Genomic DNA, 25020 nt, shown 5'->3' with positions numbered 1-25020 from the left:
CCTGGGAAAAATGTTCTCTTGATTATATGCTAGCTAGCAGTTTAAAAATGGATTATAAACCTTCATATCTGCAAAACAAAGACAAAAGTACAAAAGGTACAAAACATGATGAGCTGTAATGTAGAAAATGTAACGATCGTGAAGTACGTATGTCACAGTTGGTTAGAAGAGTAAGATACTTCATACAATAATCAAATCTATCTTTGTGAAACGTTACCGGAAAAGATGGTTGCTGAAGCCTACTTAATACCTGAATACCTACGTAATTAGGCAGAATTAGAGTCAATATTATCTTTGTATGGAAGAATGTCGTTTTACTAGAAGATACTAAAACTCCAAATACAAGTCCAGAAAATTCTCAATGCAGACAGATTTATTACCAGAATATATATCTAATGCTTTTACTAAGTTAGCTAGTGTTAGTGCATTATTGAAACCCACCCTTTCTAGGGAAGCTTCAAGACATGATGAGGAGAGAAAGAAAAAATTCGATGGATCGAGTGTGTTAAGTGTGAAGGTGATTATGTTTTGATTGAAAAATCGTTTTTCTGTCAAACCTTCCTGGTACATCGCTAACTTCTAGCATAATTTAAATTAACAAGTATATTACTGAACTGCTAAACTGATTTTTTATGATAACATTACGTTATTTATAGGGTCAATGCGACTTAATACTCCCGGGTAGTTGAGTCCAAAAATTCACATCGTCTCATAAAATTTCTTGATAAGTCTGCAATGTATATGGAAAGAAGAAATGGAGGTCGGGGCGATATTGAAAAATTAAATATTTTCTCAGTGAAATAACTTTTTTATTGAAAATCCATTCTACCGTCGAACAACCTTCATTTATCGGGATCGAATTGTGTAGATTGAATATTAGATGTTTCCTATCAATTTCATATAACTAATAATTAATCGAAAACCATTGTAGTAGAATGTCAATTGTATCGCATATTTTTTTCAATGAAGAATAATTTTCCATCATTTTTATCAAAGCTAGAACAACAGCGAATATTTGTTTGATCTGCAATCATAACAGTTGACTGACGACACATGCAAAGTATTGTTTTGTGTAAATGGATATTTATATTTCGCACTTGTTCAATTTAAAAATGCATATCATAAAATTAATTGCTTTAGTTTTGACCAGAGAATAATTGACAATGCTTATTTTACAGCATCCCTATTTTGATGTTTACTTTTTTTACAAAATAATAGGAAAGATCCTTCTACAACGCCCAAAAATAAGTATGAAGAGTGATAAGACAACAGCGAATCTCCCGGACAGGATGGACTCCATAATGAACTTCTAAAGTACGGTGGCAAGAACTTACAAATCTAACCTGTCAGATTTGTAAGTTCTGGTGCTACACTGTTGGATACAGCAATGAAATTCGTTCCAAAAATTATTACTAAAACAATTTAACTCGATCACAACACTAGAAGACGAGCAGAAAGGATTCAGATCAGGAAGATTCTGCGTATATGCAGCACATGTCACAAAAGCGTTTGATATATACTTCTGTTATACCATGATATATGCCAATATTGAAAATAGTGTACAAGATTTGATTTTTCATGTTCTGTCCTATCCACTATTATTGGAGGTTGGCGCATGCTTCTCTGTCCGCCGCTGTGTGAACCAGATCTTCTATATCTCCAAACTGTATTCCTTCCTTTAAATCCTTTAAAATGAAGCTGTAAAATAAGACGATTATGTATTGTAATAAATGGTTATCACAGCGTGAGTAATAATGGAATATAAGTCCAATCACAGACGATAACAAAAGATAAATCTCCAATTGGAACACGAAGGAGAGGTCGACCACGGAAGAGATAAAGGGCTAAACTAGAGCCAGGAAAAGGAAATATATCGAAGAAGGAACAGACATGGTAGAAAGAAGAAGACTTTTTCTATGAGAGAGTCTTAAATCCATTTGCTAAGGAAGAGACATACCTGCTATGAGGCTCAAAATAGAGGCGTAATGATAAACGATGCAGACAAATATTATAGTAGTAGAAGATCTACTACAACGAACAAATACAGGTCGAAGAATCATCCTTAAACTTCAAAATTTCAGCGTTGAATTAGGTCCAGACTAATTGGATGGATAACATAATTTTTTCTCATCAATTATTAATATCAAATTTTGAAACTCTAAATCATATTAAATAATATGATTTAGAGTTTCAAAAGAAACTTCCAGATATTGTTCAAACAGCATCTGAGATTTGTTCTAGAATAATCAAAAACTTGAAATTAATGAAACTCAACGATTTCTAGAAGATGTATCTGATGAAAATTTAATGTCAGGCTCCTTAAGTTATTGGCCTCAAAAAAACATTCTGTTGTATTGAACATTGAAAATTAGAAATTCAAGAAATGGAAGATTTCAATTTGGCTCTTTTGCTAAAATAACTTGATAATAAAGCCCAAATTGCTAGAAATTCCACAGTCACAGAAGAATTTTACTAAATATACAAAAAAACTTGGAAACCTTCGACGATATACGACGTAAATACCCTTTATCCTAATTACCAAAATGGCGATTATACAAAACAGACAATGGAAAGAAATAACTTCGGCAGCATGGCAAAATATTTGTTATTACTGAATAACGAATTTTATACAGACCTATACACTGTTTCCGAGGGGTATCTAAGAATATTTTAGTTAATGCAGAAGCAGATTTTCCATCTCTAAAACTTCATGGGGGCTGGATATTCAGCTATGTTGCTGAATCTACATCGATAACTCTATGGTTAACAAGGTATCCTCAACTAAATGATGAAAAGACTTATATAAAATATAACAGCCAGTTATGTGGAAGACAGAATTTTTTTGGCTTGGTGCTGGGACCCACATTCTTGAACCTATACTATAAGAAGCTATTATCTTACAAATGTCAGATATCTGCAGTGCTTAATAAATGATCGAACACTAAAACGAAAAGAATCAAGATCTTTCACTATAATTAGTGACTTTGAGCAAATGTTTATAAAAGTGATCTCTATCTACTCGCATTCACAAAATTCGGAATTATATACGGGGCACTGTTTCCGAAGGTCATTCGCGACGATCCAACTAAATATAGGATGTAAATTGGTCTCCAGATGATCCTGTTACCTGCATTTCAAAAAAAGACGTAAACTAATGACATGTAAATTCATCGTCGGTGTTTTCTTGATTATCTATCTGCATCTGTGGGTATGGGATAATATATTTTTTCTTTCGAAAGCTGAAAAAATGTCAAATTGAACCGTATGTAAAAATAAAAGTTGGTATATTAGTACCAATAACCTAACCTAACCCAAACTATTATATAAATGTTGCTTTTGGATAATAAACTAGTCAAAGTAAAATGTACCATTTGTTTTTTTTTTGGTTCCACTATAAAACCCTGGGGATCAATTTACCCATAGAAATTAAATAAAGCAGGTAATGGTGACGAGTTAACCACCGCCTGTGGATAGAGGTAGCATTGTTACAACCCTCCAGAGACATGGGGGTTGAAAGTCGAATACAGTGGCAGAAGGTTATATAGAAATATGTTTAGTAAACTAAAGGAAAATTGCTAATTAGCATTGAACGAACCGTCGCCGACGTATTCTAGGGTTTTGGTAAAATAAAAAGCAAAAAACAGCTCTTTTCAAGAAATATCACAAATTATAAATCACCAAATCCCCCCTTTCAGTTTTACTAGAAATTCATGTAGCTGAGAATTACGGGGGTATATAAATAATATAAAATAAATTTCAATTAGAAAATGTTGTGTCGTGTTGTGGGGTTCGTGGGAAAAATATTGTACATAACTCGTTAAACACACGCGTGTGGTTTCCGAAAACATTTCTGCTCGTGTGTTAAATACTATTACTTTCTTGTCTGCACCTTCACCTTCACCAGTATTCTGGTGTGATTTATAAAGTTCCGCAAATTCAATTGAGTTTTTATTTAGACTTGTGCTCAGGGATTTTCAATGTTGGTTGTTATCAGATATTTGTATATGATTGCGACATTGTAAATTTTCTTTGGCTCCTATTTATTTCTTGTACAAATCGAATTTGACGAACCTGAAGATCATCCAGTTAATTGGACCATCACTTGCTTTCGAGTTATAACTTCGACAGATTCAAGTGATAGATGTGACGCTTTGAATTTAATATTGTGCATATTATTGTCATACTCGAGTCTTTTCGATGTTATTTTAAATTCCTGTTGAAGATTATTATCATCTACTTTCACAATTATTCAAAATTTCTACAATTACGTGTTTATTCAGAATGAATTTATGAATTTAGGAAAATCCTATTTTCTTTATTGCAGATTCTACTGAGAAGAGTAATAGAAGAGAACCTTCAATCATCATCTATAAGTTTGTGGATAATTATTTCTATCCGTTTCAATCTATTACTTCGGATGGAGTTTTTCAATGGGAAATTATAAAGGTAATTTGAATCATGATGGAATAAATTTGCGATTATATAATATCTCAGAATACATCAAAATTCAACCATAAATTGACATTTTTCAACGTATTAACTTCAACACCCTTATACTCAAATTAGTATAGAAAAAAATCATGTGAATACCAGAATTTGCTACATTATACCCTAAAAATGAAATGTGATACGTAGTTCTTCCTAATATAGAAATTAAAAGGTTATTGATGTTAAAGATATTAAAAATACATCGTAATGACCATGGTTTCCCAATGTTTGTTAATGTGTATTATTTTTCAGTCGCATTCAAAATATGTGAACAATATAATTAATTGTAACAATTTAACGAAAATAAATTGAATATGTGTTAGGATACACAAAAAATATTTGAACTAATTTTAAAGTGGTGATAATAGAAGGGAATCCAACTGTAAGGTCTCTGTTTGGAATTGTGTGGAACGATTTTGAGCATTTCTAAGGGTATTGGGTTACATTTACAAACTTAGTATCATTATTTTCTCAACTTTACTTTGTTATTTGTTTATATGTGAGCACACATTTCATTTGAATGTTGAGGCACCCAAATACCTTATATCATTGTCACACAACTATAGACTTATGAGGGTGAAAAAATGTTGTGACTTCAACTTGAAGATATCAGTTGAACTGCTAATAGCATTCAAAACCTATGACAACCAGCGGTTTCATCAAAGAAGTTCACCATATGGTATTGGTCAACCATCTGATTAAGGTTAGGTTTTACATATGCATTTGCCATATGCCGACTGAAGAAATATGCATTCGTCAGCTATTCGTGGGTCGAATGCTGCGTTTGCTTACTTTGAACCAAAACCGCTTTCGAATGGGGATTTCCCAGGCCTTATTAATGCGGTTTGAGCAAAATGAGTTGGATGTAGATGCCAGTACACTCCTGAACAGAAAAAAAGAGTGTATGGAAAAAGCTGATCATTTTCCAAGTCAAGTTAGAATAAAATGAGTTGGAAATAGAAGCAACTAAGATCCACCCCTTCACTCTTGAAACGAAAAAATAGTTAAGGAATTGGAGGGCAAATGCCGAACCTGCTCCGAAAAAGCTAGACAGTACCAATGGCTTAGTAATGGGGTTTGAACAGAATAAATTGGATGTAAATGCCAGTTTACTCTTGAAACGGAAAAAAGTCAAGAAATTGGATGGTACGGTTTCATCTGTTGGAAAAATAATTGCGACTGTTTTTTGGGATAGTCATGATATTTTGCTCATCGAATATCTTCAAAAAGGTTAAACAATAAGAGGACTTTCTTTGATAATGTGAAGAGAGAAAATGAGAAAAAAATAAGAAGTGCTTTATCTTCAGGACAACTCACCCCTCAAACTTCAATGATCGCAAAGTCTAAAATTTCACTTCGAATTGGTTGAACACACACAGTTTTCACCAGATCTCACCACCAGCGACTTCTTTCCTGTTTTCTAACTTGAAAGTTCCACTTAGAAAGGAGAGATTTTATTAGACGAGGACGTTATTGTATACGCCTATTTTGAGGAGAAATGATTAAAAAGTTTGGAGTATCATTGAAAAGTGGACTAGGTTGAAAAATAAGAATGATTATGAGAATATTTCTTTGTTATGTCGGTCGCTACAAAGAAAACTTCCATAATTAAATGGAAAACTTGTTTCCTATTGTGACAGTAACAATGCCGAGACAAATAAATTACAATAAAAAAATATTAACCAAATTTGTGCTTTAATAATTTTTGTAATATCACGTTTTTTTATTATAATAAACAAATAAAATTTGAAGTTAAGTTGTTCGACCATGTAATCAGAAATTTATTAAGTTGTGATAATATTTTGCCGAAACAAAAACTCAATGTTAAGAAAGAATTTTTACTATCGCTGTTCTAGTATGAATTTTCCAGTCTACTTTTGTCAAAACTAATATAGATAAAAGATACTTAGAAAAATGAGCTTATCCAAGCAAACGTACATTCGCAATTCTCATTTTATTAAATTCCTTCATTTTTGGTTTCGAATCAACATTCTTTGAAGTTTTGGTCGAGATGGTTTAGTATTTCACTGTCATGTTAAGAGTTATCTTATTGAAACTGAACTGAATTTAAAGGGAAAAATTGAATTGTTTTTATGTGGAAACTTGGATTTTAGATCGTCGAAAAGCTGTATTTATACCTTTAAGAAAAAATACATTTATAAATATTCACAATCATATAAGATAATAATAATATTAAAAGTGTGGATAACGTTAAAACAGACTTTGATTATTTACATTACGTATAAACTATATGAAAGAACCCAGATATGTCGTCACTCGGATAAAGGTTTTTATTTGTCACTCACACAAGGTTTAAGGGAAGGGAGCAAATAATTTAGTGAAAATTAGCTAATTTGATCTTTGGTGAGTTTACCTTCAGCGTCTGAAGACGATAACTTGGTTATTGAAACGGGCCTCAGACAGTGTTATTGTGAAAATATTCTAAAGATGGACCAATCTGTATAGGATTAGAAACTGTGGCGGAGTATATAGCTTTATTGTCTTAAAGAAATTTCGTGAAGCTTCCTTGGCTAAATCGACCATGAGACTACGCCAGAACATATTGCTACCAACCTCAACATACAACAAGCGATGGTTATATCCAGACAGAAGCAAATCCTGAGCTGCAGTGCCAATTTTCTTTGTAAATCAGATTGTTTACACCCCAGAATGTTCTCAAGATCGGTATTGATGGTGGTGATCTGTTGCTGTTGCGGTTGATTTGAACGACTACACTAGTGTGATATCGTCGGCGAAACTATATATCGAGTTTGTAATTTTACCGAGTGGATCTTTGTTTTACAGGAGAAAAAGTGAAGATGACAAGATTCATCGGGATCGGTGTTAGATAATGCTGAAAATGCGCTGAAAAAATAAGTAAAATGAAAGAAAACTCATATTTTCGATTTTTCATGACCAAAAATAGGATGAAACAAATATTTACTAATTATTTTGACTTCTTCACGAGATTCATACGTAAAGTGGGTTCTTTAGTGCGCTACATTAATTTTATGCTGATTAATTACGACTTAATACATTCATCAATATCTGCGGCTTTGTTTATACATTTCGATTCGTCTTGTTAAAAAAATTCATTTCATTCAAGTATTTAGGCAATCGAATAATTACTAATTTATTCTTATCAGTTTCTTGAACCAACATTATTTTCCTTATAAAGTATAATGAAACAATTAAAAATCAAATTAAAATAGCAATTTTCTAGAGTTTAGTTTGCTAACAATGCCGACCCTGACTTTGTTCCGAAAACGCCTGTCTATCGGAGCGATTCCATTAAAGGAACTCCTTTCAAGAACAATAATTAGTTTGTAAGTTGTAGCCATCAAAACCCGTATTTGCTCACACAACGTTTCTTAAGAAATTCTGTATTGACTCTCCGTTTCCTAATTTTTATTAGAAAAAGAATCGAAGGAAAACGCTTTTTCGGTAGCACGGGAAAATTGAATGAAAGTTAACATCTATTCTTAGAAGATGATATACACGAAACACTCCTTGTTCGAGATAAAAACTTTGTTAATGCTAAAATAATAGAGAAAATCATATAAAGAGAACTGGTATACGTGAAAATGAACATTTGTCAAGTATTTGGTATTTACAAAATACAAATAATTATTTTGAATACTGTGGAATAGCTTTGAAAAACATCGAATACAATATATCATAAACTAGAGGGAAAGTTCAACCCTATACTACCAAGCCTCACTAATAAGAAATAACATCAAAATGATAACATTGTAGAGTATAGAAATATCTACAACTTTTGTATTCACAATTTCTTCATCTCTAAATTTATGCAAAAAGTTTCGAGGTTTTTATTTGTATCTAGAAAAAGTAATTTTCTGTAGTAAATTAGGTAAAAACTTACCTTTCTATCGCCCACACACGCTGTTCTTTTTTTGAATTAAAGTATTCATTCTTAACTTTATTTTGACTTAAAATCGAAAAACACTCTCAATTTTGAATCGATAATATCGCACTTTTGAAAAAATCTGAGGCCTTTTTATTCGTTGAAATATCAAATAAATGAAAAGAAATAATATTTACATGCAGATATTTATTCTATTCTGCTTGCCTCAATTCCAAATATTTTCACAAGTATTTTTGAATCTGCCACGGCAACTAACCTCCAACCTCGTGACAAAAAGTATGACTTTAGTGCGTTGATACATAAGTAACTATTTATGGATTTAGGGAAGTGATACAAAATTTCATTAGGGAACTAATAATGTCCAACATCTTATTTTCGAAGCTCTCCATAATGATGTTGATGTTGTTGATATTGAGGCTCACCACCTTCAAGTTATGTTAACATACACGTTCTTTATTATACAAAAATATCATCAAATTAGCATGATTTTTTGCTTTAAGAAGTTTTTTTCCGATGTTATAGCAATAAAATGTTTTCCCTATTTTATGTTGCATGAATAATTAGTGAGAAACAGTCATTTACACTAATCAGGCATCCACTAAATCTGAGCTAATTCATGTAATTTTTCTGAACAGAGGTTACAAGCGAGTGATTATTAGTTGAAGCGAAAAAGACGCCTTATCATCAATTTTCCCAGTTTCCCAGTAAATTCACTTCTTTCACTATTGGTTTCGTGCTTTTTTTTCATCACTTTTATATACGGGTGCTACTCAAAATACGAGAAAGAACATGGAGTTTTTTACTGCTTAGACGGAGATGATAAAAGAAATACCAAAACTATACAAATCTGACATACCACTTTGACCAATTGTTCCAATTATTCAAAATTCTTTCAGCCCATTATATAATTATCTGAAAAATATTTTATAGACAATTTTATACTAAAAAAATATGAGATTGCAAAGAAAAAATTAGAAATATGAATACTCCCCACGAAAATGTATATTATATATAGATATATTAGATGACGTTTCTTTATATACAAACCTCAAAAAGAATTTATGAAAGCTGTAGAAATAACACATACTTCAAATATGAAAATGAGATCTTGAGTAAACTGTATTAAGAAAACTTATATAAATATCCCATTTTTCATTCGCTATATAAATGATTGCATTACTGCTGTACTAAAAAATCCATTTAAATTCTCAAGCTGGTGTTTATTTCAAGTCGTTAGGATTAGTATTCAGAAACTTACAAAGTTCAGAAGTCTGGATATGTTTTATACCGCCTGAGATACTTTCCAAATAGGTCTACGTCATCAGCGCCTATTGTGTAAGAGAGCGATCGACCTTTTTGTCAAAATGCTATGGTCTAGAGTGACTTGTTGCTATTTTGATGGAAATTGATTTGTTGACGAATATTGAGCAGAAGATTGTTCGTGGTCCGTCAGATAACTTGTCCCTTGAAATGGCCACAAATAACGATTCATGACAGTTGAAATACGCGGCATAAAGGAATCGAGGTAATTAAGTTCAAATTAGCAGTTATTTTCGAGGTGTTTTTTGATAGCAGAGCATAGAACATCAGATATATTTGCTTATGTCTCATACGAGCAAGATTAGGTCCATAATCAGAGAGGTGAAGTGGATCGTTTTCAATACCACTACCCATTCCCATGAGTTTGACGTCTGTATGACATGTGATGATGATTTTAGAGAATGTAAAAACTAAGAAGTTAATTTCTTACGTTGAAAAAAATTATCAATGTCAAGTCATAACCTACTTTGGTCTTTATAATCTAGATAAATCATCAGAAGAAACATGAAAAAATGTCTAAGTACAACAAACTTATCATTTACATCAGAAAGAGTGATTAATTTTCTATTTTGCTCCTCGTACTTCTTTGTTTTTAAAAACAAGTGAAAATCGCGAAGAAGAAGATTGGCAATATAGAACAGATGGGGATAGCTTCAATGAATTTCAAAAAAATTTCCCTTTGAGGACTATCGAGAAAATGTATTAGAAGCACAGCCTTTGACTACGGGCAATCGCCGAAATCTTTTTTGATGAAGATTTGGGTAACTATTTTTTCAATTTCTTGGGTAATCTTGTATGCACATCTAATCCAAGATTCGTCAAAAATTACGATTCCATGAAGTGATCAAATATCATATCTGTTTTTGGAATCTACTTATATAACTAGCAGACCCGGCCACGCGTTGCTGTGGCTGAGTGATTTGATTTAAAATAATTCTAATGACAATACAATTGCTCTCTCTTCTGCTTGTTCAATGAAATTATACTGGTATCGAGTTGTTACACGTCCTTCACAATTGCCCATAAAATAGATCTGAAGAAATTTTGGATCTTCAATTGGCAATGATCCAATTTTATTATATACCTGGCCTGAATTTTAATGTTGTCAATTACATATATATGCCAAGTTTCATGAATATCAGTTGACTCGTTTTTGAGTTCATTCGGAACATATACACGGACACTGAATTTTTATACATAAGATGTTGTACAGCGAACGATTTCTAGCAAGTTGCGTCGCAAACTCGAGCGAAATTTATTAGAGAATTTAGGAAAATGATTGTGGGTCCATTATGTTTTCAATTGAGAACATAATACTCGTTATTATTTTGGGTTAGTTTTTGCCCTCAATTTACTGGACACTTGGCTTTCAAATAGGTGGACAGATTTTGAAAAACTGATGTTCTCACTAATTTCTTTTTGTGATGGATTAGAGTTTTAAATCTTCATTGCCAAACAGTATTTTCGATCATATAGATCCATTTTTAATGCTATGTTGCATTACATATACGATAATTCGCAATTTCACGATAGTAGATTTTTCTCCGCCGTTCAGAAATGTTACGATGGTTTCTTAATATTTTTTGGTGTTAATTATTTTAAGAAGCCGTACGACGATGGTTGAGCCACAATAATTTCAACCTTCACCCTATATCTTCTTAATATAATTGTTAAAATCAAAAGAACGTCAGATATCTTCAATCAATGCAAGTAGTGAGTGTCTTCTTAACTGATTCTTCTAAAATTGAGATAGATAATAATTATACTCATACGAGGGTTGATTCAAAATTTCTATGTTCGAATTGATTATGTGTTACTAAATTCATTCATGGTCTGTTTATTCCCGCAAAATAGATTCTGTTATTCGAAAACCCTAAGCGTAAATTGAATATTATGTTTTCCTAGTTTATTAAATTTGCTTCCTTTCTCGTAAATGCTGTATCCTGATATAGAAAAAAGGTTTATAAGAACTTAAAAGCTTTTTGTGAAATCCATCAGTTGTATAAACTTCCATCCAGTACTTTTAAGATAAAACATGATAGAGCATATGTACATGATCTTATGAGTTTCGTATATTCCCTTTTATCATTTCTATAGAGGAGCTGCATTAATAAAAGGTTTCGGATACGTATATCGATCAAATTCTAAAATTTGAGCAGATAAAAAAGATTTTAGTATATGTATATATGTGTGCAAGGTCTGTCCAAAGACCTATCAAATAATTTCAATATATATGAGATTACTACAGGTCATAATATATTATCGAAACACTATGCTACTGCAGTTTCAGAAACTGGTGAAAAATCTGCTGTAATAAAGTCAAAATTAATTGACGGTGTGAATATTTATTGTTGTATATCACTATTCATAACATAACTTTTAGGCCAGGAATCAGCGGCAAAAAACGTTAAAACTCTTGAATTTTGTTAATAAACGTCGATTTTTATGAAAATTTGGATCTATTTACCCTCTTATTCAAAATTTACCTCGTGCCGTTTATCGCAAAAAATTTAAAAATCTTCCATTTTAGCATGTATTTTAGTGAAATACAGTTTAAATGAATTATACGTAGATCTGTAGATATTCTCAAAAGTTTATGTTTAATCGCACACATGCAACCTCCCCAAAGACCATCTTCTGAGAGTAATAATATTGAAAGATTCTTTTAAAAACAATAATTATTATCTCGATTTTCATGAAAATTTGAATTAAAGTTCTACTCACCTCCTTCTATGAAATATTCCCTGTGCCAAACTTGAATTTTTATTATTTGGGGGGAGTAAAAACTACTTCTTATTTTAAAAAAATTTAAAATCTCAGATTTTATGCATGTTTCGGGTTAAATGTATTATTCGTAGATCTGTTGACATTCTCAAACACTTTTATGAACAATCAGATTAATGCAGCCCCTCCAAATCATCACCTAATCATATGAAAAGCTGAAAATATCAATTTAAAGAAATTATAAAAAAATAAAAATATATTTAGAATCAATAGAATTTTTATTTGGAAAAAAACAATTTCGAATAATTATGTTTCATCATCACTAATATCTTCTTCTTCTCGTTCGTGCGAGCTGATGCTTGATTGTATGCTCCACGTTTCTTTTTTTCCAATGCTCCAATTTTCAAAAAAAAAGCAGTTGGCGATAGCTCGCTCAATTTTAAAGCTAGAAACTTTTTTAGAAAACAATTTTATAAGGAATCTCAAGTACTTCAATGTCATATCAACTTATTTAGGCCCTGGTTTCGAGAAGCCACATTTGGTACGCGAATGCAAACTTTGAACTAATGTATATCCTTCAATTTTTATGATACATAAATATAAAAAAACTGGAAATTTTTGGCAAGAAAAGCCCTATAATTATTATTTGAAACATCTTTTCAGAACATGAATAGTTTTTGGTTTATTCAAGGAAAATTCTTTTATTTTTTCGAGATTACGGAAATGCAGTGTTCAATTTAATTAATTATTTATTATTTTTTCTAAAACAAGTATTAAAAACCGGTCAAATCTCCTGGATCATATCAATAATACATAAATAAAGTTAACTGCAAGTTGATTACGATTAATTTCAATTGGAGTGGTAATGGCGAGTATATAATTACATTTTTTCAAAAAAGGAAAAAAAGAAACTTTATTCTTATGCAAAAGACTTTTAACAGTGCTCAGGTTTTTCTATATGCCTTGAAAAAGATGTTTTTTTCAAACATTTCCTCAATTTTAAGGTTAAATATTTTCAATTTCGGGGTTCTCCAAAAATAGGCATCCTTCAACGAACAATAATTCGGTTATTATTAAATTCCCAGAAATCGTTAAAAAACGAGTCTCTTTGTTTTTTTATCATCTACATTTTTGTTCTTCATAATTTTCCTGATAAAATGGAAACTTTTTAAGTTATTCATGAAAAACGTGTATGCTGAATTGTCACGCATGACGTCACGCTGGAATCAGAATGATTTCTTGGCCATTAATGTTACACTTCACATTTTGATTACAATGTGATTTCACATGTTTCAAATTTTGAGAAACAGAACTCCACATAATATTTCACAGTATACAATCATAAATACTATTACATGGGATTAGGTTTTATTGGCGCATCAAATCGTGAAAGAACAAATTATGACAATTGTTTCCTAGATTTTGATGGGTCCAAGTAATTAAATGAAGAAAAAAAATACTTGTTCCAACTTCGTGACTTCTCTGAAAACAATTCAGTTCTTGCACTATAATATTGAAATATTTATGAAACGCTTCTCTATTTCAATGAAAGCATTTATAAAAATATCATTTGATTTAACGAACACCGACTAACATACTTATTGGGAGGTGAAACACTTTAAAAGTGCGAAAATTACATTTTCGTACACCTTGAGTCAAGTTCAAAAATGATAATTTGAAACTACTTTGAAATAAGAGTTGATAAATAAAAAAAATAATTCTGAATTATTCATTATTTACATATTTTTGATGTGAATATTTACGTTTTTTTTGCTCTCCTGAATCATTTCAATATAAGATTACTTCTCGCATTTCAATGAGGATAAGTTTCAAAGATTTTCTTATAGACTACTACGATAAGTCAAATTGTAGTAAAAGACTTATTGTAATTTTGAAATTTTCGGATTTGATTATAGAAAAAGCATTGCGTTTTTTTTAGGGTGAAAACTTTGACAAAACAAACTTTCTTATTTCAAAATTCACTTCCTGTGTGAAAAAATTCCGTATCCCGACCGAGAAGTTTTTGTGGATAGTCTTGATAATATAAAACAGAACTTTTCTGCTAATATTTCATCTAACTTTTGAAACTTTGAACATCCATTAAAAACGAACTAAAGTCGACCAACTAATCGAAATTGTTAAATTTTTCTAATTTAAGCTATAAATCCAGATTCAATAGCCTAGCTTAGAATAATAATAATAGATGGAGAATAAAATGATGTTGTATAACAACATTTTAATAGAAAAAATTCTTTTTTTCAATAGTGGAGACGTAGTTCTATAGATAGAAATTGACACTATAAAAATTATGAAGAACCAGGCACTAATTAAATTATAGCAAATAAGTATGTACATATGCGTGATGAGGTGATGATATCCTGGGACATAATAGATCCATTGTGCCACTTCGACTATTCAGTCTCCGGGGAATAGCTATGAAACTAGTAGTTTATTACTGATCCTTCTATAAATTCGCCGGTTTTAGTCTGACCAATTCTTGATTCTCTATTATATACTGCCAGTTGCCGAGCTCTGAGATTCTGTAGTACCTTGTAGTGTATTGAGACTGCTAAAACTCTTAGTCATAGTTTTCCAGTTGTTTTGTCGGTTGTTTCAGCTCTACTACATTGTACCAGTAGAGCAATCTTTTTTACGTTTTTTTTGTGTAAAAAGCAAGCACAAGAGAGTAAACTCCCCTGCCTTGAACTTGTATAGGTTGTAGTGCTCGGGAAAGACGTGCCTTGGTAGCTGATTCCACAGGCTTGTACTCCTCCAAAGAAATGAGTCCTGCAAGACAGCTCGAAAGAGCTTTTGACGTGGTAGTATCGGTAAAACAGTCAGATCGGTGACCTCTATTCTATGCTCTAAGCCGTCCAAGTTTCTAGTCAAATCTGGATCGTCTATAAGTCGACTTTCTCTGTTCTGTATTGAGTCGAGTATTCTACAGGTATACTTGGGAGCTAAGCTCCAAATGTGCGAGCAATATTCCAAAGATGAACGAATCTGGGCCTTGTAGAGGGTTAGAAGCTGTTGCTTTATGGTCTTAAAGAGGGCTCCAAGTTTTTGTAAAGCTTTATTGGCTAAATCGGCCATGTACTATGCCAGGACATATTCCTGTCAACCTCAACACCCAATAAGCGATTATTGCGGTGATGGTGATATTTTATGTCCAGATAGGACCAAATCTTGAGCTGCAGTGCCAGTTTTCTTTGTAAAAATATATATCTCATTCTATTCTATCCTAATATTTTCTTTTACCTACAAAAAGGTTCTAGTTTGTAATATAAAACCTGCTCGACATATTTAAGATATAACACTCTTCTTTTTATATTGGAACGTTACTATTCGGAGAAATCAACATCTACAACAATGCACTTTTGTAGTTTTCGCAACTTGAAAGCTTGAAGCTTATTGATTGTTACATTATTTGCACGTAAACATTGAACTATTTGCCGTGCAGAGTGTGATGATGCATTATCATGATGCAACATTGAACTCTGAACATTGACTGACTTAAGAGCTGCGGTTAAACATTTTGTAGTATATGTAGATTGCTGTAACTATAAGTTGATCTTCAAGGTTAATTGTTTCCGTTAATCCTCTACTGCAGAAGAAAACTTCACACATACTTTTGTTGCCAAACCTTTGCTTTTCTCTATTCTCGGAGTGATTGAATTTTCTTGAATCAACCCACAGTTATATTGGTGGAATAGCATATTTCAGAAAGAACACAATGTCCAACATTATTTGATATTTGGAAATCGTTAAGCGTATGTGACTTCCAACGAGTAAAACGTTGTTTCACATGAAGATGATGAAGTAAAAGTGAATTTATTGCTACTTATCCAACACCAACAAGGAAGTCAATAATTTGATAGGTGCATCTTGGATCTTTATGTACCCCTCGCGGTAGAACGGTCCAAAACTGTTATCATGACAAATGCAGTGACTCCACTGCAGTCAGAATTCACTACTTCAAATCCATCGAATTGAAAATGTATCTAAAAATTGGAAGCTTGGAAGATGTGGTGAGACAAATCAATAGTCAATATATTTTTGAGAAAATCTGGATTTAACTTCTACATTTAAGACGATTTACGTGATTTTGAATAATAAGCGGAATGAAAATCGAGATATTTGGCGACAATTTAAGTCTATACACCTAATATTGATATAAGGTGAACACTTGATATTGAACACACTATTCATTATCACCACAACAATATTCGCGATTATATTGTTTGAGGTGCGTTTAGATAAACAAGTAATTGTCTCCAGAAACTCACTTAATATTTATGTAAATTTTCTGCTCCAATGAATCTTTTCGGTGAGCAAATTTTCCTATAAAATAAACTTGTAGACTGTATTTCCGAGTTTGTGATATCATATTTACGATGTGAAAATATTTCTCGATCTTTTTGCAGAAGCGGGAGTGAAAAAATACTAAATAGATTCCGTTTGTTTTTCATTTAGATTCTAAGAAAAGTAGATTTCTTGAGCCTAAGACGATTAATCAACTATCTGTATTAAGCACGGGTTATATCCTTAATTAAATTATTTTCCTTGTTGTATCTTTCACTACTAAGTGGGATATTAATCAATCGTGTACTAGAAAATGAAAGTTGTCTATTTCTTGTTTACTACAACCAAGATATACCAGTATGCAGCAGTGTATTTTCTTTATATCTCTAATTCTATATAAAAATTCCGCTTCACATGGAGCAAGATATGTCAGATCTTGCATATAATTTCTTGCAAGGTGAAAATATCGCGTGGATGTTATGCAAGTCTCTTGCCATTACATCTATTAGTGAAAGTAACAAATTCAAAGCCTCAAATATCATTTTTTGACTTGAATTTTATTTTGTGACTTGAAATGAAAGTAACAAAGTTAAGTAAAGTAAAGAAGAAGAAAGTGGTCGGTGAATCATTGGCAATAACTATATCTGCCGCTTGCTTTTGCAGCCAAATGGACAGTTTGATTTTTGAACCAGCAGTGACTAGATTTCTCCTTAGAATTTGTAATCAAACGCGAAACCTATAATGTTGCTAGTGCGAGATCTTGCATCAAACATTAGTTTCTTTGAGCTTTGGAAATAAATATTCAATAGTAAGTAAGTAATTGAGCCACAATAATTGATTGAATACAAAAGATATTTGACAAAAAACATCTTGTGTCGTAGAATGATTTGATGAATAAATTTATGCTTTACTTTAGGGGCGCACTGTATAAACATTTTTCAACAGTTTCGAAAAATTTGAATATTTTCTTCATTTACAGAATCGAAACGGTGATGTACTTCTAATAGCACTAACTTTAAAAGGTCTAAAAACTTTTGAATATGATGGGTGGAATTTCATAGAAACAACGATTGAATTTCAAGGTAGACAACTGAAGAACATGTCGGATGTTAGGAGGATACGCACTTTTATAATTGAGGATAAACAACTATTAGGTAATTTCTTTAATTAATGAACAGATGCGTCTAATTGGTGACATTACGAGGGTTGCTACTTAAATTTTAGAATAGACAAAATAATTATTCATAATTGTTTTTAAAAATATTTCCATTGTAATCCATTTGCATGCGTTTGAACCAATTATCAAAGCATTTTTTCCATTTCGATTGAGGTACCTCCAAAATATGAAAGCATCTTCCGCTACTTCAGGTGTAGAAAAACGTTGACCTTTTGATCTACAGAAATAAGGAGAAATCATTGGGTACCAAACAATGACTGTACGGCAGATGACCCATCAACTCGATGTTCTGACTGTTCATAAACGTTTTTGTTTGAACTAATGTGTGAGAGCTCGCATTGTCGTGGTGGAGAATGATTCGTCTTTTGCGATTACTTTCCCTGATTTTCTCTGGAAAACAAATGCTAGTGTACCATTCAGAATTGACGGTTCTACGTTGTTCCAATGGCGACATGTCCAGTTATTCTGAAAAAACAGGCGAGCAATTGCTTCAAAGTGCTTCGTGCGCGGAGAACTTTTGTTGGTTTTGACTTGTCTAAAAGATCCATACATTCGGTAATTGTTTAGGTTTGGGTTCATATGCATATATCCATAATTCGTCTTTTGAAGCATAGCGATTTGATTTTTGATGCATAATCACCGAAAGTCGAAGCGAGTTGATCAGCAAATTGAGGTAGGCTCAATCTACGTTGAAATTCATAGCACGAAAATGTTCGTGATTTGATTTCATTTTTGACCAAGAAGAAGTATCTATGAACAATTCAAATAGCACTGGTATGACAACACGTTCTGGGGAGGTTCACCCTTGAAAATGTCAAATTTAAGTAATAACCCAATCTTGTGGATGTGAAACTGAAGATATTTCAATCGATATTTTGGATCAACTGTGTGTTATCAACAAAAGGTGGTAATAAGAGTGACAGTACGTGTAGTTTCATTCGGCTAATCAAATTCCCTAACAAAGGGAATGTTTGTTTCTTTATTGGATTTATCAGTTTTGTAGATTGGACTTTTCAAACTACCTAGATCTAATATTCATGAATTAACATATTCATAACCACTACAAACGTAGAGCAATTTGCCTTTCCAACTTTCATTCCAATTATTGGTTTCTGATGAGTGAAAAAAGCAAAAAGGTTACTTCGAAATGCTACAAAACATGAATAATTCGTTCTACTGCACCGGAATACTACTTATAGTCGGGGAGGTGGCGTTTAAAAATTTTGTAGAGGGTGATTTTCATTGAAATATCAATAAAATTTATATCCAAAGTACTCATCTACTACAGAACATTAATCTAAGAATTTTGTAGCAAAATATGATGCTACAATATGTCACAAAAGATGTCGAAGTGATTATTTGAAGCTAAAATTTAGAATACATTGATAAAAATGATAAGAATAATAAGGAAATTGGTCCGACTTATTGACTGAATGTAGTTTACTAATCAGGACACGCACCTTTTCCCACTTCGTCGATCAATATGTCTAAAATTCACAAATTGTACTTAACGTACTGAAACGATTCACCATTTCATCAGATTTGGACTCTAGTGGTTTTCTTGTGATTCCTAACCTTAAAGTTTCACTTGCAGAGAATTTTCATCAGACGAGGAGGTTATTGCATACGCAATACTAGAATTTTTTATAAAGCATCATCTTTTAAATCTTGAAAATTGCTATAACAGATGATGATGATTTTTATACCACAAGTGTTGCAAGTAGTCTACTACGAAGGATAACGTGTCAAGCATACCCGGCCTCGTATTGAAAGACACGTGGATAATCTCCTGTATAAAATTTGGATGTTGGCGCGATTTTTTAGGATGAAGAAGTTGGAGAATTTCTGCGTCAAGTGTACTCCGACTTCTCCAAAATGATCGTGTAGGCTAAGTACTTATCGGACCCTTCATATAAAAGAGTTCTATCTGGAACTATCTAAAATCCTACTGCATTTCAACTTTTATCTTTGATTTCATTATCACCATGTAAATGTTCTTGTTTAGAAATTTAGAAAACAGCCGGTAAACGCTTGAGGTTAAACATCAACTAAATCCAAGCCTCTCTGAACTATTTTGGCAGTTGCGAGGGCGGCTCTGTGGCTAGATACGTTATTCTTATACAAAAGAGAACCTCTGCCTAACTTCCTCTAGTGTTTTTCTTTGATCATGTTATCTTGTTTCCGCTCTTTTCACTCTACATCATAGTGATAACACTATGCTTAATCTATTGTTTCTAATCAGGTTCAAAGTTTTCAGTTTCTTACATTTTATACTACAAGCTTATACAACTATAGTAATTTTCATTGAGGTATTGTAAAATACGTAATTTTCTGCAGTCTGATTCTTGCATTTTTGTTCTACATTCAAAACACACTTTGAGTTATACTTTAAAGATGATATTTAGTATTATACCCCGATGCCTTGCACCAGTTGTCCTGTTATCGGACATGCTGGCTGCACATAAACTTTACACCCCTAAAATATAAACCAATCTAAAAATATGAGCCTTCAGAAAACTCTTGCACATTTCCGACGCCAGCTCTTGGATTCATACAGGAGATCGGAAATTTTTATATTCGATGTGTACTTGATAGTGGTCGTGACTAGAATTCATTTACACATCAGGTATTGAGAATGCTTTTAACCATTTGTAAATATTTTCTGAATTGAGGTCTTCATAAACAGAGTATACCTTGCGAACGAATATAATATTTTATAGATATCTGCTAGATAGTTTATAATTTTGCATTGATTGTTGTAAAACAAATGATATGATATTTGACATATTCTAATAAATGATTTAAAGTCAAATAAAGTGATTCAAAGTTGAGATAGGGGTCAGTCAGTAACCATTACACATATTCCTTATATTTTCCAATTGAAAAACCAGTCACCAATCCTATTTCGCGCCTTGTGTTAGCTTGTCTCATACTAGGTATCTCCACTCATTTTCTTAAAGACTGTCTTAAAAGCAGACTTTTCAGAGATGTGATAGCAACACTTCAAGCTACACAAATAATGGATCCGAACCTGCTGGTGGTTTTGATCATTCCAGCAAAGCTAGAGAATTAGCATCGCAATTACCCTCAACCAATACTTTGGTTTGAAAGACTTGTTTCCTAATCGAGAGAAATCTGCTCATTTATGTGCGTCCTCTGCAACAGCTGCCAAGCTGAAATCGTGGATCAGGTGGCTCCAATATTTAGAATTGTGGTACATCATCCACTGTTAGTAAAGTGTGCTTTCAAGCTCTCATTATTAACGGTCCAACGGGCTATTTCGTCATAACTCATCAAATTATTCACTACTCTCTGTCATCCGTTAAGAATCCGTTAAGCTTACATTTCATCCTCATAGCTTCGAATTTTATTATAAAGTAGGAAGGTATGATCTAGTAAGATCCTTGTTGAAGTCGTACGCATGAATCCTGTGGAGGACACGCGAGGCGTTTAGCTTTATCAGTAACATCTCAGTTTTTATTTTTTTCGTACATAGCTACCAAACCATTGTTCCATATGTAATAAGAGGTTCGACGATCGAAATGTTTGAACAGTGAACGATTTAAAAAAACCCAATGTACAACAGGGCTCTGCATTTTTTGGATTAGAGTCTTCATGAAGCAAACTGCTATTATTTCACAGTATATCTGCTAGAAATTTCACATTTTCTCATTGATTCTTCTTATGAATATATATTAAAATCAGATGTCGCCCTTTTTCGTTCTTCAAGTGGGCACTATCATGTGGTTTGTGAAATAAACTAAAGATTTGCTAGTTTAGGGTTGTCACTTTATATATTCCGAATCAACGGCCACAAAATTCATTCCGTAATGACATTATGATAATCAGATTCTATAATTGAAACCTAGTTGCCTTTTTGAGTTGTACGGATAATCTTCATAACTGATATTTCAGTTCTTCCACGGACCAGTCCAAATGAAAGCCTATTCCAAGTTAATTATTCAAAAAAAGACAAACTGAAAGAGCTTCATGACCAGCTTTTAACATGGTGTCAAGAAAAAAAGCAGGATATGACAAAAAGAGTTGAAATTTTGCAAAAAATTAGAAAAAGGGTGAGTATAAAAAAAAGCACTCGCACACGCAAGTTTTGTAACATAGTTCGAAAAATTATATTTATAATACTAGAAAAAATATTCATAAAGCACTAGTACTTTTCAATATGTCCTTTAGATTTTTTTTGTTCGCAGGTTCTAACTTTTATAAAGGATTATTGAATTAGCCGATAATTATAAGTAGAAATATTTTATATAGTGAGTTATTTATACTCTTATTTCGTTAACATTTGAAATTTGAAGACAATGGTTTTGTGAAGTTTCTCCTGAAGAGATTTGTGGAGAATTTATATTGAAGTCATAGGCTAGACCATTTTCTGAAATTGTGAAAAAGGCTCAAAGCAAAAAGTGGGATCCCCATTTGTGTGGTACCGGGTGTACATGTCATTGGTTCAGTAAAAGGGATGAGATGTTTATTTTTCACAGTTCCAATGGTGTGGCTAGATTCCACCAACCATTTTGAAAACTATCAGTATTACCAGCATCAAAGCACCTTTGTTTTATAAAATATTGCTTAGGGAAATAATGGCATCAATCTTCAGGAAGCTCTGAGGAACACATCCAAATCGGCCAGCAACATTTGATTATTCAAGAAGAGTTGGGTGATTTGGGATTGTCAAAGCAACTGTTGGTTTACGTCTTAAGAAGTAGAACTTACTTGCCAAAGAAATGAAAATTACAACTTTAAAAAAGAAAATGCCGCGTTTTAAAAATTTGTAGTAACCACAAATAGTTGCTAGGGGTTATTGGGTATATTTTTTCCATTTATTATTTTTTCCTGAGAATTTGGGAGCTATCAGCGTCGGTCAGGATAGAAGATTCCACCTAGATATTAAAAGGCAGAAAATTCGGTATCAATTGTGTTCAAAATGTATCGTCTTCGTGTTCGCTAAATTATCAAAGAAAATGTTTCTTAATTTATTCATTGCGTGAACATTATCCCCGAAGTTCAATGGATAATTGGAAATGGAAAAGTCAATTATTGGTAAAGCGGGTTGAAGATACTGGTTTAACGTTTAATGTATAAACAAAATATCATCCAAGAATATAAGGCAATATTGATAGTATTATGCAGTCTGTAAGAGAAGATGCACAATTTGCAACTTGCAAGAGATCGTCTGTTATAGTTTATTATTGTGAGCAAACGCGGTACTCATTTTGCACACAGCCTTCGCATGTCCAAATTTTCAGTTTCAGTGCGATGTACCGCACTTTTTGAAATGCCTACTATATCTGCTAGATCGCGAACTTCCAGTCGACAACCATCCAGTACGAATTTATGGATTTATGGTGTCGTTACCTCTTTTTTCGCAGGTCGCAGGTCGTATAGCTTCGTTTACACTCTGCTACCTAATATTTTACTGTTGATAACGAAGAGCAGTTTACCCAGTTTATAATTTAATTCAGCTTTCATATGGGTTGGGCCAAAACCTTACAATTAAAAGTGTTTTATCACATAACGATGACCAAGTTTTTCCATGTTTACAATTTCACTAAAAACTTTCACTATTGATGGCTGCCAAACAAATAATAAACAACGTGGCGTCTTCTAACTTGTAATATATGCTGTATAGATTGTGTGCTTTCTAATCCATTGGTATTTCTCAAATGACTACCGCCATCTTTAGGTCAGGCTAGATACTTCTGGAACCAATCTCGAATTGTAGTAAGTTTTGTCGAATTGACTGGTTTAAAGAGTCCACCTCAAGTACACCTGACGGTTTTATGGGATTTTGCAGCTAATGAAGATAATTTTAGCAATTAAATTTTCCCGGAATGAACACTCTACTCACCTATTATGTGGTTGCAGAAATGTAAACATAGCGTTGTTAGAAAAATGTATAGAATTCAGGAAGCCAACGGAACACATCATTATACGAACGCTGAAGTTCATTTCTGAGAAAATACAAATAGAATTGTGCTATGCTACAACCTGAATTTAATTTTCATTGGAAATTGTTTTGATAAGTTATGAATGAATGAACGTAATATACACCTCGACAGCTCTGTACAACATTAATTCAAACTTATATTGTATTTAACAGTAACTAGCGCAACTTTTATACGCTTCAGATTTTTCATTAATTAAAACGTTGCAATTGACAATTCAATATCAATATCTGCGTTCTTTTTCTATCGTTAAAATGTCAACATTATTTATTTCAAACGATTTCCTGGTATCGGAACTGATCTAGTTTCTTAGACTACTCAAACTGGAAATTAAAAATTCTGGAGTAACAAAAAATCGAATAAGTCAATTACTATATCTGAGCCTGAAAACGTTCGAGCATCAGTCGAATACAGATTTGTTTTATTTAGAATATTCTGATCTAATAATTTCTTAGCTGTTACGTTTAACAGAGGTAAAGGTAACTATTTGAACAAATCCTCTTGATTTACATAGGGAAGTACATCTTCCATTCCACTACCACAAATATATTGTTAATGGTCAAAATTCCTTAGTTGAAATGGAAGTTATATCTTTTATATAGATGAATAGAATAGAAGGTATCAAAAAATTTCTAACATAAAATTAATACAACGGGGCAAATTTGGGAGAGGCGCTTGTAATAAATATAATGCCGATCATCGAATAGCGAAAATCTTATCTTTATAAAAAGAGATAAGAGACACTCCACTGCAAACTGAATAGTAAACAAGTTGTCCAGGTCCGCAGTACACTATTTAATTTTTAGAATCAGTAAATTATTCAAAATTATGGATAAACATCAACAATATACAAAAAATTAATGCCTTGGTTTTCCGAAATAAAAGTAAATCGAATAATACTAAGAATATTATAAATATCAAAATATTTTTTCCATAATTATCAGGAAGGTACTTTCAAAAGGGGTTTCCGGTTGATAATCGGTAGTTAGTTGTGAGCTGTGCGAGTTATTCTTTAATTATTAATCAATATAATCAAAATTCTGGGAGCTATGTGGCAACCATAAACATGTCAATTTGCAGATTCGGTGAACGTCTTAGTAGAACCTGGCACAGTTCTTAATTTACAAATTCATCTTGGTATTTGATTTTACCGAAATTAT

The 25020-nt window shown here is 32.4% G+C and overlaps 2 protein-coding genes across 4 annotated transcripts in view; one reads left to right on the top strand and one right to left on the bottom strand.

The window, feature by feature from the left end:
- LOC130892454 (RWD domain-containing protein 2A) overlaps positions 1-25020 on the bottom strand; it is a 117514-nt gene that overhangs the window by 28812 nt on the left and 63682 nt on the right. Inside the window, exon 1 of one of the 3 annotated variants that reach the window (XM_057797884.1) lies at positions 12419-12469. The exons of the other annotated variants lie outside the window; for them this stretch is intronic. The gene's annotated coding sequence lies outside the window, so the exon portion shown is untranslated. Of the gene's footprint in view, positions 1-12418; positions 12470-25020 lie in introns of those variants that run through there. 3 annotated transcript variants of the gene reach the window in all.
- Positions 1-25020, top strand: part of LOC130892452 (uncharacterized) — a 127169-nt gene that overhangs the window by 39835 nt on the left and 62314 nt on the right. The window contains exons 7-9 of the mRNA XM_057797880.1: positions 4325-4446; positions 17700-17874; positions 21813-21970. Of these exons, the coding sequence (XP_057653863.1) occupies positions 4325-4446; positions 17700-17874; positions 21813-21970 (455 nt within the window). The remainder of the gene's footprint in view (positions 1-4324; positions 4447-17699; positions 17875-21812; positions 21971-25020) is intronic.

The sequence above is a fragment of the Diorhabda carinulata genome, chromosome 4, assembly GCF_026250575.1.
Source record: "Diorhabda carinulata isolate Delta chromosome 4, icDioCari1.1, whole genome shotgun sequence".
NCBI classification, from domain to species: Eukaryota; Metazoa; Arthropoda; class Insecta; order Coleoptera; family Chrysomelidae; genus Diorhabda; species Diorhabda carinulata.
This window is presented reverse-complemented; position numbering and strand designations above follow the sequence as displayed.